At 37.4% G+C, this 14186-nt stretch overlaps 1 protein-coding gene across 1 annotated transcript in view; it reads left to right on the plus strand.

The window, feature by feature from the left end:
- Positions 1 to 14186, plus strand: part of MDGA1 (MAM domain containing glycosylphosphatidylinositol anchor 1) — a 3256518-nt gene that overhangs the window by 2589595 nt on the left and 652737 nt on the right. The window contains exon 11 of the mRNA XM_044060326.1: positions 2361 to 2538. Within this exon, the coding sequence (XP_043916261.1) occupies positions 2361 to 2538 (178 nt within the window). The remainder of the gene's footprint in view (positions 1 to 2360; positions 2539 to 14186) is intronic.

Raw genomic sequence — 14186 nt, forward strand, 5'->3', positions numbered from 1 at the left:
GACAAGATTGAGGGCATGCATAATGATGTGAGATTTTACAGCAAGTGTAACTGGACTGAGGAGCAACTGGCTTGTGATGATTTGCATGAACGGTTAAAAGTTATACATGAGGATGATCTTATCGATGGCAGGATTTCTGATTTCCTCACCACCCCACACCCCATGGTCCCCGGATTCTTTGGCATGCCAAAGCCACATAAGAATTTAGTAGACTCCCCATAGGCTGGGAGTAGCCAGTGGTGGCTCTGTCACTGAAACAATATCCATATTTTTCTTTGTTTGGAATAAACCTCTAGTTGAGAGTAAGCTGGCTTTCAACTTGGACATCCTGGATTTCTTGAGCAAGATATAGGGAATACCCAGAGGAGGCAACACCATCCAAATCATCATGAATGTTAAAGCACAATACACAGTGATTCTGCATGACTATTGCATTCAGGCAGTTATAGGGGGTTATCTAAAAGGGAGGATAGCCATGCCAGGAGAGCTTGAGGTCCTGGTTATACTCTTACAGCTTATCCTGAGCAAAAGTCATTTCCACTTTAGCAAGAAGGTCTACAGACAAACCCTGGGAATTGCAATGGGGGTAGTACTGGCTTCCAGTTTAGCAAATGTGGCGCTTGGAAAATGTGAAGACAGATTCATACCTAATAGCAGGTTAAAGGAATCTGGTGACAAAATTGGCATTGTGTACAGCGGGCTTAGTTGACGAAGATGATGTAATCAAATAGTCTAAAAGTAACTAAAAGCATATCTAGCCCTATCAATCAGAAAGTAAATATGAGAAAATTAAGTTCATATGCCTTGCACTTGTTCAGGGTGTGGAATTGTAGTGCTCAACTTATGATAAAATCTAGAGGCATGAGCATACACACCTACTTCCCATTTATGGTTGATACCTGGGATGATAGGTATGCACTATCTGTGAAGTTATCTGACATTGATCACATTTGGCTCAAGTATAAAAATCTGTTACCTAAATGTTGAGTGCCATTCAACAGTGCAGTGACAGTGTTTCAGAGAAACACACAGGATTACACTCTAGTTAATCTTTAACTGTGATCTTTATTTGCTCTTCAACAAAAATGTTTGAGCTTGCGTTCGCAGATGCTGGAGAAATATTTAGTGACACGTTTTACTAAGGAACTAAACAGAGTAAGATAATGTGTTTATTGTGCTGGTCTTATTTTTCTGTCTGTAGATAAAAATATATATATATATATATATATATATATATATATATATATATATATATACATACACATATATGTGTGTGTTTGTGTATATCTATATATAGATATACATATACACGCACACACACGTATATATATATATATATATATATATATATATATAGAGAGAGAGAGAGAGAGAGAGAGAGGTACTGTTTTGCTTTAATTTTGAATGAGTGCAGTCTCTTTGGCAGTGGCAGATAAGTTTATTAATACTGAGGCTGTTTTAGTGTTTCTATTTGCCAGAATCTTTTAATTAACAGTAGTAAAAGAGTGGCAGAAGAGCAGGGTTTAATGGACTTGTGTTAAGAAAATGGTGCTCACAAACATCTTCAGACAGTTATAGCTTGTACTGCTTTCCTAAGTATATTGTTTGACTTTATACAGAGGCTATGTAATAGGTATCACTTTTCTTTTGGTGCTTTTGTTAACTGCTTATGAAGTAGCTCACTGAAAAAAAATAATAAATGTCAATCATAGGGTCATTTGAGATAACTAAGTAGCCAGAAGTACAGGGCTAGTAACAACCTGATGGACAAGGTACATACTGTACAGGTACCATTTCAGCATCCCATGGTTGACCAGCAGGTTGTGTAACTTATGCTAATTTGAGTGAGGAACTGTACAGAGGTGTGTTTGCCTTTGTTAAGTTTAGTTAAGGCATTCCCATGTTTTTCTGTGTCATCACACCTTGTGGTGAATATAGGAACTGCAGACTGGGCTGCTGCAGTCAGACATGGAACGTTTTAATGGGGGAGATCACATGAAAGCATGAATCAGTTTAGCAGATAATGCTAGAGAATGGTCAAGTGTGTAAACGTGGGATGGGAAGCTAAACTACATAATCCTCCCATCCTTTACAAAAACACATAACATATAATACAGCAGAAGTGACTAAGGGTTCATATGAAAGAAGAAGCCTAAAAGCCAGCTGTGCAGTTGCAGAGCTAAGAAAAATGATTGAAATATGCAAGGTTGTAATGTTCGCACATTGAACCAAAACACTGCCTATAATGACATGTGAAAAACATTTAGCTTGCAATTATCATATTATAAATGTCAGTTATTCTTGTCAGTTATTTTTGATTGTGCTTCCCTACTCTCAAAAATTTCTGTTTGAAATTTTAGGCAAATTCCCGGACATGGATTAGCAAAATGAAGCCAGTGAGATCGGTCGGGAAGGGAGAGTTGATTGAATTCGTTGTTACAGACCTCAAGATACCTCAGAGTTATGAGATTAAGATAACACCGATCACTATTTTTGGACTTGGGGACACAGCAAATCGTTTTATTGAATATAATGAAAGTGAGTAACAAACACATCATTATACTAAGGCATGTACTGTCTGGAATTTTCGTAGTGGATATTGGTTGACACATAAAACTTCTGAAATGCTTATTGTAGACATTACCAGCTTTCTGACTCTTATATAAGGAAAATAAAATTTTGAATTATGTCAGCTGGATATTTTGAACAGTGTAAACCATGAAGACTACCCACACAAACAACAAAGAAAATGTGTGTGTGTGTTTGTGTGTGTGTGTGTGTGTGTGTGTGTGTGTGTGTGTGTGTGTGTGTGTGTGTGTGCGTATGCGCACGAACACGTGTGAGCGTGTGTGTGCATGTATGTGTGTCTATATATATATATATTGCCAGTTGGTGAAGAGGTTAAACTTGTGAGCTTTATTTCCTGTGGTAAAGGGTTTGATTCACTCTGTGTGATCTTGAGTAAGTCAATTAACAATACATGTCTCCTAGGTTGCCCCTGAAAAGGGACCATGTGTCCAGTGGGCCTATCTGGTTAACAATTAGGATTATTTTATACACACTCACACAAACACACACACACACACACACACACACATATATATATATATATATATATATATAGAGAGAGAGAGAGAGAGAGATGCACCATATAACGCATACATATATGCATATGTTCATGTTTCTGTCTTTAACACACACATTTTGTCTACATATATAGATATATATACAATTAGATATAGATAGATAAGATGGCTATACTTCTTTGAACACTTTCATTATTACAGTACAGTAGTATTAAATGTCAATCAGTGCAACATGGATTTAGTTATGTACCTGCTGTATAAAACGCAGCGTATTCTTTTTTTTTCAAATTAATGTAATTTGCTCATTATAGCCTTTATGCTGACATTCTGAATTTTTGCCTGCATTTCTACATTCTAGCTAACACTTCTACTCACATTTCTGATCATGCCTTGACATTTTCTTATTTTTAGATATATTATTTTCACACCTTTGCTCACATTTTGATATTTATTATCATCCTGGAGCATTATTAACATACAGTATGTATAAATACATATATCTGTAGTAATAGAAGGCATCCTGTTCCTTGTCTATAGCCTAAAAACCTGGTAAATCATGACACCAGGATAATAAATTATGTTGTATGTCAAAATAACATGAGGATAAAGATAGTTTTCATGTATATGACATTAGAGTCTGTTGGCACCAATGCAAGTAAATGCAAACAGTTCAGAAAAAATACATAATATTGTTTCATTTATGATACACTCACATTTACTGCAGTGAGTATCTGCACGGTATCAGAACATTGAAAGCATTTATCTACACTGCTACCTTCACCTTGTGCTTCTTGTTAATGGATGATGATATATATTTTGGGTCCCACTGAAGATTAAGTGTTCAATGGTAATTATTATTCAGACAGGTCCGCCCCACTGAATATTTAATATACCGCTGCTTTCCTCTCATGAAAATTATTTATAGATGTGCAATAACTGTGCTCCTTTATGTGACAGGGTACATCATTAGTTGTGTAAAATTATTATGTTGGTTGTGATTTGTATTGATTTTATGTGTTGTGCTTGATTTTCTAATAAAAAATAAGCCAAAAAAGAGTTGAAATTAAGTTGAATGGGGGCAGGGCATATAGGAAAGTACTACAAAATTAACTGCGGATAAGCATATTTGAAATTTTGGTAAATAAAGTTGGGCAGATAATCAGAATGTGGTTCCTTCGGCAAATGCAAATCTACATGCATGCCTCTGTTTGTACTTCATCTTGTCTACCAACCTCACTCCCAAGTCAAAATTATTTATCTTCCTGTGTCCTAAAAATTGGTATCCATTTCTCTACAATGTTTTTCTAGTCTAATCCCTTTTGCTTCCATCCATATGGGATATAGCCCTCCTGATATACTGTCCACATATTCTGATATGATGCAAGCGGCATTTGCATTGCTGTTCTTCAGTTTTCCATTACCTTTTCCTGCACCACCATTATTTGTTCTTCTTTCACCTACTTCCTTATTAATACCACATCCTCCTGCCTGTGTCTGTCTTCCCAGCATCTTTCTGTCCATCACTCTATTGAGCTTCTCCTTTCAATTTTCACTTTTTTTATTGGAAACCGACCCTCATCTTCCAGCAGCCATCTCATCCATTTCTCTTGTATTAGTACATTATTATTCCTTGCAAGTATAAACAATTCCATGACCTTTCCATTTCCAATCATTACTCCTTTTATATTTTGTTCCTTTTCCCATTCCACACGTTTCATCCATCCTTCCATCCTTCCATGTATCCACCCATTTATCTATCTATATTTTTGAAAATAGCTGCTGTACCATCTACCCTGCTATTCTTCCCCTCCTGAGATGTCTGCATTCCTCCTCTTTAACTATTCCTCCGGTTTCCCTACATCCAAAGCCTTTCATTCTTCCCATTTTCACCATCCCATCACCCACTTCCAGTTCTTTGTCTTCAGCATTGTTGTAATGCACACGTTGCCCTAATCATCAAGTCCTCTTCTAGCTTTTCTTTTACTTCACTTTCTTCCTTAATCTTTGTACCCAGTTAACCATCTTTCTAGTTTCAATAACAATCCCTCACTTGCCTCTCCTTATATACAAACTTACTGCAGGAAGCTTTGCAGGTCGTCTGTGTATCTCCTGTGAGATGCCTTACACAATATATTAACTTTGACAAAACTCAATCTGATTCCATTTATACTTCAACTTTACAGTCCCACCTTCCCAGTGCGACCTATCCCCTTTCCCTATTAGGTCTGCAAACATCTCCTTTTATCCCCAGCCTCCTTCTATTTATTTGTACTCGTTTCTGTCACAGGGCAGCTGTTACTTAACTAGATTAAGCTCAGCGGTATAGACTGATTGACTGTATTACCCAAGATAATTATGTTAGAGCAACAACAGATGGAGTTCTTTGCTTCTATTCGCTAAGATAAATGTTTTCTTGTTGATTCTCTCTTACTATTATCTCAACTATTGCCAGCTGTTTCCTCTAGCTACACCATAATCTTGGCTATTCTTGTAAGACTAACATGAGGGGGAGTGAACTTTTGCCTCCTCTAATTTAAAAGACGAGAACAGCACCCCATACATTTCAGCGACGTATTTCCACTAGCACTTTCACTGATCGTATGATTTTCTGAAACTGCTCTTTTGTCTGGAGTGAAAGAAGGTCTCCAGTGCATGACACAGCTGCCGCCATTTTGCTCTTTTCTCCTCAAAGTGCAGTCATCCTATACCTATGAAAACATCTACACCAGTCATCGCTTTCTTACTTTTACAGGAAACTTAAATTGGCTTGGATCTGGTTTCTAAATCATCCACTTTTCAAACAGTGTTCATATATCTTGTATTCCCAGCTAATGTTTCACACTTGTTTTATTTTTTCTCAGGTTTGTTGTATCTATTTATTTTGTTCTATAAGTTTCAGGACTTTCTAATGCATCAATTCAAGAGACTTGCTGCTACATGCAGACTGGACTTTCCAGCTCCCATATCTCACCATAGGGCAGAATCCCAAATTCAGTATACGTAATGGAGTACTAGCTTCGCCCCGGCTTCTCCTTTGTACTGAACTTATGGGACATGAAGATTACCTGTGTATGTCTTTGTTTACACCTAATGATCTCAGCCTTGTATTTTATCTCATTAAATGTGTATTTCCTCTTGTATATTAGGTGTAGGTTTTGGCTTTTCTGTGTTCCACTACCTCAAAGTATGCTGATATTCTTCTTCTAAGAATCATAACACATTTTTTCTTCTTGACTGTGTCTATATTTCATCTAGTTTCTACTTCTGTCTTTTTATCTTCCATATTATATATTCAACCAATTCACTCAGCATCAACAGCTTTTCTGGCTCCATTTCATACTTCCATATTTTTGCATCTCTTCACATTTCTTGAAGTTGGTAGACCTTTTTCCCTTATTCTTTCAATTACTGCCTTGGAATCTTGTTACATCTCTGAACATTTGAATGATAAGATTACTCTTTCTTCCACAACAATTAGCAATTTCCATGAAAGCCTCTAGAGACTGTCAGTCCTTTTCATACAATGATCCATTCTTTTACTTCATTTGTTGTTTCTTTTCTCACTCTTTCCACTAGTCTGATGGAGAGTTCATAACCTGAGGAGCTATCTTCCTCAGGACCACCAGTTTGCACATTTTTACTAAACAGATTTCCATTTATTAGTCATGTTCCCCAGGTCTTACAGATGATATCTTCTGGTTCTTAGGATAGCACCTCAGACACCATTGTGGTCTTTGGATCCTAGATTTTATAAGCTCATCATGTGATATTGCCTGCTTCATGGAGACATCCTGCTGAAGCATGCAGGTACCTTAGGCGAGCCCTTCTACCCTTGTGATAGAATTGTGCAATTCTCTTTCTTGGAGTTCGCAGTCATCCATCATGTTGTAGGAAGGTACTGATCATTGATCACACTTTGAATATGAAACTAATCACCCTTCCTACAGAGATAATCCTTACTGGAATACAAAATTATTCATCTTGCCTTCTTGTATGCCTTTCAGTAGCCAGGAACTTTGAATATGGTCAGTGTGTGCAATCTCTAATTGCTGCCTCCCACATACATTTCTTACATCAGCCTCTCTGTAATTAAAAGCCAGACATTTTGCAGGTTCTGCAGTCTCTGGCTAGCACACACTGTCCAACAGCTTCTGTCTGGATTCTCACTTAGGTGACTGATTTGATTGTTTTCTAATTCTGCCTGAATATTAGACTTTGATATTTTCAGGTGTGATTGTAAGTTGCTGTTTAGGTACATCTTTGCTTATGTTATATTAGTTGTTGCATAATTTATGTTTTGATATGCAGAAAGGAAGGTGTGTTTATCTCATTCTACAGTAGTTTTTTATTTAAACGTGCATTATAAGCTTTCTTTTACATTTTGGGTGAATCTCTTTGCTGACTTATTTATGCCTAATTGATGGACAGCAGTGTTCCATGACAGGCTATTTTGGGAATTGTTTAAATTTGTTTTAGAGTTAGGGTATCAAACATGAGTGCAGCTAGACATACTTAATGTACTAATGTCAGCCCGTTTTCTTATCATTCCTTGGAAACTTCAACACTCATAAAACACAGAGTATCTAACACACTGTAAATCAATATTTATTGTATAGGGTATACAAAGAATGCTTGTGTGAAAGGGTTACACCTGTAAAAATAGCTTTTTATGGGTATAAATGCTAACAGTTGAAAAGAACGTGTCCCCTTTCCATATGTCTAGGGGTAGAATTTGAGGGTTGAGTACAGTTTTAAACTGATAGGTGGGTACTGGGAGCAGCAACATTATGTTTAAGTGCAGAATGCAAATTTGTAGCTACACCCTTAGTGTCAGTCCACTGTTGCCATCTCTCTGGATTCACTGCCACTCTCCTACCTTCTTCGACAGTCATGCCTGACTGTCACAGGTCCTTCTTCACATAGTCCTTCTATCTCTTTGCTGAGTGCCCTCATTTCCTCTTGCCTTCTTCCTGTTTCTCCCAATTCTTCTTCACCAACAAATCTCCTGCTTTCCTGCACATGTGCCTGAAGCACTGCACTCTCATTTGACCTTTTCTGCAACTGGAGCTGTTTTGGCTTCAGCTCTGATGTTACCATTTCTTCATCTGCCTGATAGTGTTCATCCTACCAACCATCTCAGGCACATCATCTGCATCACCTCTGACTTCCTCAGCTGCTCTGCCTTCACTGACCAAACAAAGGTACTGTTCACATCACTGTTTTCTATAGCTTACTTTTTAGTGTCTTTGGCATTTTTCTGTCACATACTACCCTTCACAATCCATCTATTTCCTTTTATTCCTAATATGCTACAGCCCAGAGTATTTCTTTTACTCTTGTGCTTTCACTCCAGTCAACTTCCAGGTCTACAACCAAGTCACGTTTTACATTAGAACATCCTCTGACTGCTGCCTGTAGCTCACTGTGGCCAGTGGCAACCAGTGCTTTATGCTGTGGGGCAATTGTTTAACTGGTGAGGACTTTCTAATCTGTGATTCTACCCCAGTGCCCTTTCTGTATTAGGAGGAAGTTTACTTGAGTTGCATGTTGGACACTCTTGTATATGATCTTATGACTGTGTCTCTTGGTGAGCCAAGTCTTCTGTCTTTGCCAGACAGAAGTCCAGAATGGACACGCTTTTTTATTTCTTGTCTCCACCTATGTGGACCCAGGCAGTCCACACCTCTTGTTCTATCTTTCCCTGTATGATCATTCTGGTCCCCTATTATGAACATGAACACTGTTGTTCTGTGTTATATAGTAGGGCCTACAAATGCTGCCTGAATGCCCTGTTTTCCTCATCATCGCAATCCTCCTGTGGGACCTAGGCTGAGATTATGAATACTGCCCTTGTCTTAACACTGCAGCCTGACTGCCTTAAGTCTAGCACTAATTCTAATTGTGAAAACATCTCTTATTTTCTTCTAAAGATTTTCCCTCACCACAATTCTCACACCATTTCTAGTCAGTCTTCAACCTGAGAATTTCTAGTCAGTCTTCTCCATGAGAATTCATCTCTGGGTCCCAGCCCAAGTGGTCTTCCTGCACTCCGGGATGCAAAAAATGTCCTCTCTACCTTACCATCATATCATCCACGTCCAAAGCTGTCCTGTCAGAGAACCTGTATTTAGGGTAACAAATCTTAGTTCATGTTTAGCATGTTAAATGGCTTTATGTCCAGCTTGCACAAAGCCAGACAGTAGCTTATTCACCCATGGCTGTTGGGCTTTATGGCAAGTACACACTGGCCAACAGAGGCACATAGACCCCTCCCACAAGTAGCATGGGTTCCTGGAATAAGCTAGACTAGGCCGTGTCTTTGACCTGTGACGTTAATGAACATGACCACAACCATATTACCTATAGCTAAATTTTTACCTCACTAAGTGGCTACCTTTGGTATGGTGCAGTCTGTGATCCATTTCTTCCTATCTAAGGGATATCACACCACAGTCGATGCTTAATGAAGTTGGTCTACACAACTCTTTATTCAGTAGACTCTGCTTAGATTTTGTGCTGTTCTCCACAACTCTGTTCAGTTTTAGCTGTGTATGAAGTAAACAACCAGCATTTATTTTTATTTTTTAGGGGGTAGGACCCCATAGAGGTACTAGGAGAACAAGCAAAATATATGCCAGTGTTCAATGGTCAGTAGAAAACCCTGTACCTCACAGAGCAAAGACCTTAACCATTATGTCAGCTGTACATTCTTCTTACATAAAACTTGGTTCAGTACAAATAAAGATTTGTTCATTTGTTTCAGATATCATCATTAAAACTGAAACCGTCTTCACTAGGTGGCTTTATCTATGACGATGGCCTCTGGATCCTCATGTTTGTAAGAGTTGCAATGGAAACACATAGTCCATTAATGGTGATCCATGGTGCTGATAAAACACTGCCAATTGTACAAAGTTTTTGTGGTTGTACATTTTAAACCAGTTGTACTCCATTACAGCTGCTGGCAAAATACTCAAATTGATTGTTGGTACCTGACTACCATATACAGTTCTGAACAAAAAACACAATTTTCAAAGTTTCCAAGTGCAAGTTTCCAAATGGTACAGTAAAACAATAAAAATTGGTTATCTTTTATCCACAACGACTTTCTCTTTAGACAGTACAGAGTTATCCCTTTCTTTCCTTGGATGTGGGATTTGTTACTTGGCAGCTTGGGAGATGTATTAATCGATATATTAATTGATTTTAATGGCTGGAGGAGGTCTTCTTGTGCCTTACATGGGGGATGCAACTGCCATCAGCTTTCCCACTGTACTTCTTCTATTTAAATTTAGTATAATTTAACTGTGTTGTAGGAACAGTGATTATTATTGAAAGTATGCAATAGTCATTGATGGCAATCCTACTTTTGATGGTAAAAATGAATGCTAAATCCATTATCGACCAAAACCATATTTTAAAAAGCTATGACCCCCCCCCCACAATCATCTTCAGCTTTCATATCACAGCTTTCTGATCATTTTCAAGTGTATCCCCTTTTCAACAGTGCTTTTAGTGAACTCAGAACAATTTAGTGATCTATTATAAATGTGTGTAAGTAACATATTTGGCCTTAATGAGCTTAATCATTTTAGGTTAAGTTAACGATCTCTTTCAATCATATATTCACAAGATGATATTATTTCTTTAGCTTGCGCAATATCCATAGATTAGTTAATTGATATTAATATTTGCCGGTCAATGAGATTTAGAAAGAAACAGGCCTTCATATAGGGACTTTAATGAAATACTTCATCCTTTGCTTTTGTCAGATGACAGGAACATACACTATAAAAAATTACAATGGAATAAGCCTTTATGTATATTAACAGACAATAAATAGTTGAAAAATTCTTCTGTCTCTAGCTGCAGGTAAGTTTGTGTCAAATTAGTCTTTGAAAAACATTCCCAACCTCTGTGAGTAAGTATGTCTTCGTTTTTAAGTAATAACTACTAAATAGTACATAACACAGCCTTAATGATGTATTCCATTCTGTCTTGGTCAATATTTCACTACTTTCCAAGATCTATAATTATAGCCCATGCAAAGAATAGAGATATGTATAGCGCTGTTCAAGCATCCAGAAATGCTAAAGTAGTATTCTTGGCTGGATCTGCATCTATCTATATGTATATATATATATATATATATACATATATATATATATATATATATATATATATATATATGTGTGTATATCAGTATATATCAATTCAACATTTCCGACCACTCTACAGCCTAAAATGAGTGCTAACATGGGTCAAAAAGGGGGTGTGATTTTGCAATTTGCAACACTTGCAATTGCATTTTTGTGATGTTGCTGCACTCCTTTTGGCCATACCCTGTCAACCATTCACCGGTCGACCATATACATGTACACTTTATATATATATATATATTGAAAGTATATATATATATATATATATATATATACATATTATATATATGTATATATATATAATATTAAGTATTAAATATATATATATATATATATTGAAAGTATATATATAATTTAAACTGTAATTATATGTTATGTAACTAGTAGCCTCTGGTTGTTACACTTGACCCGTTCTGAAGGCCAATCTGTATAATTTAAACTGTAAGTACATGTTTAGAAACTAGTAGCCTCTGGATCAGGAAAGCTTGCAGCCAGTCCATCCTTCCCTGTCTTTAGCCTCTGGAAGGATATACCCCTTGCTACCTTCCATATCCTTTCACCTATGGTGTCTTTACCCTGGATACCTGCTGTTATTACTAACGCTGCCCACTAGGTGGCGGTATACAATAGGCCTGTGCCCTACCTCTCTTTCTTATTCCCCTCAAAGTATCTGCTCTTTGAACATCTCTCTCCTCCTGATACCTTTACATCCTTTCCCTAGGAGCCCGACTTCTCCTAACTTCTACCTTCCTCCCTATATCTAGGTTCTACCCCCTCTTCTCCTATCTACTATAATAGTCTACTGCTTTATAGTTTTACTCTCCTTCTGCTCTACTCCCCATTCTGCTCTCCTTAGCTGCGAACTGCCTGCTCTGCTACTCCTCCCTACATCCTGCTGCTTACTGATTGTCTCCGCTCTCTCTGTCTCTACTTGCTCTGGCCCCGCTCCGCTCCCCTCCCTACCCCCAATTCCCACCCACCCCCAGGGGTCCTACCCTTATACTTCACTAGACACTCCCCTATTTCTCTCATCCAACCACCATCAAACATTATCTCCACCACTACCTCCCATTCTTTATAACTATCTATTTTATCTCCACCTCATTCTCCACCATTGTAACTCTCTCTATAGTTCATAAATGTTAACTATAACCTCTACATAACTACTTTTTTCCCCCTTGCTCTTCTTCGCTGCTCCCTTACCCTTCTCTGTAACCAAGCTCTTCTCTACTTAGTCTTGAGCTCACATTCTCTTACAAGCAGTATTTACCTGACACTTACTCTCTATCATGTCTCCAATACTCAAAGCTTATTCCACATATACCCTATTTTTTACCATTACTATAGCCTCCCTATCCATACCATATTATTATACCTTCTTTGAAAATATCACTTTACATGAACAAAACCTTCACCTCCCACAAACTTTACCAACTGCATTTTTCAATATCTTGACTCATAGTAACATAACCTGTTACTCTAACTTTCTACTCCCAAAATACCATAGAACAACTCATATATCTTTCTACTTAAACAAAAAGTACTCTTACAACTCACCAAAATCCCTGAAATTCCTTGTGAATTCCCAGCAAAACCTCCTCCTTCATGGAGATATTCATCCTAATCCTGGTCCCTACACTAATAACAATTTTAATCTTAATAGTATTACATCACCTATAATATCATCATATACCAAAACACCTAACTCCCTACTAATAGCACAACTCAATATAAGAAGTTTAAATAATAAAATTCATCACCTACACTCTCTTCTTGACTTACATGCATTCGACATACTATGTCTTACTGAAACATGGCTAAAACCCTCTATTCAAGATCAGGAAATCACCCCTCCTGGCTATAATATACTTAGACGCGACCGCATAAATAAGAAAGGTGGAGGCATAGCTATTCTCTATAAATCTAATCTCCAAATTACTCTCTACAATGAACTTCCATCACTTGACTCCAAAGCCGAAATATTATCTATCAAACTAAGCATCAACAATAACAAATCAATTTATCTCATTTGTATGTACCTTCCGCCTGGAAATAATACTCATATCCTAGAAAACTTACTTAGTTCACTTTCTAGCCAACTACCTCAGGAAACCATAATACTTGGTGATTTCAACATTGATTGGATGACCTGTTCATCCCAACACCCCACCAGCCATATAAATCTTTATGGCTTCTCTCAATTAATTAATACTCCAACTAGAATCCATAAACCCACAAATAAAGAAACAACTCTTGACTGGATCCTTACTAATAACCACCTAAACAAGTACTCTCCAGGAACTCTTCCCGATAATATTAGTGACCATATGCTCACATTTGTTATTAGACAAAAGTCGCATAACCCAACTACCCATAAAGTTAAGGTGTCTCGCTCAAACAAATTCTTTAACGCAGATAAGTTTCTGGCAGAATTGAAAGCATGTGACTGGTCTCCAATGACTACCCTTGAACTAAACGAAGCAGTGGCCTACTTTAATACCAACTTTCTACAAATCCTTGACTATCATGCTCCTATTCACTCTACTAGGATAAGGACCAAATCAGCCCCATGGCTTACTAAACAAACTAAACAAAAATGCTCCTTAGAAATAAAATATGGGCTAAATGGAGAACTACCAAATGTTCATCTGATCACCTACTCTTTAAACAATTAAGAAATGCCACTAAGAAAGATACTCTTGCAGATAAAAAGAATTACTACCTTCACATTCAACAAACTAGCCAGCATTCCTCTCAAAAATTCTGGTCAGGTATTAACAAACTTCTTAAACCAGGACATTCAACTACTCCTATCCCTTCAGGCTTTAATCTCAATAACTCCACTCTGATCCCAGATGCCTTTAACAAGTACTTTGTAGAAACCATTCAAACCCTAGCTAATTCATTACCCTCTTCTACTACCTCCTTACCTAAAACCTCT

The sequence above is a fragment of the Protopterus annectens genome, chromosome 1.part0 (genome assembly GCF_019279795.1).
Source record: "Protopterus annectens isolate FY-2018-M chromosome 1.part0, PAN1.0, whole genome shotgun sequence".
NCBI classification, from domain to species: Eukaryota; Metazoa; Chordata; order Ceratodontiformes; family Protopteridae; genus Protopterus; species Protopterus annectens.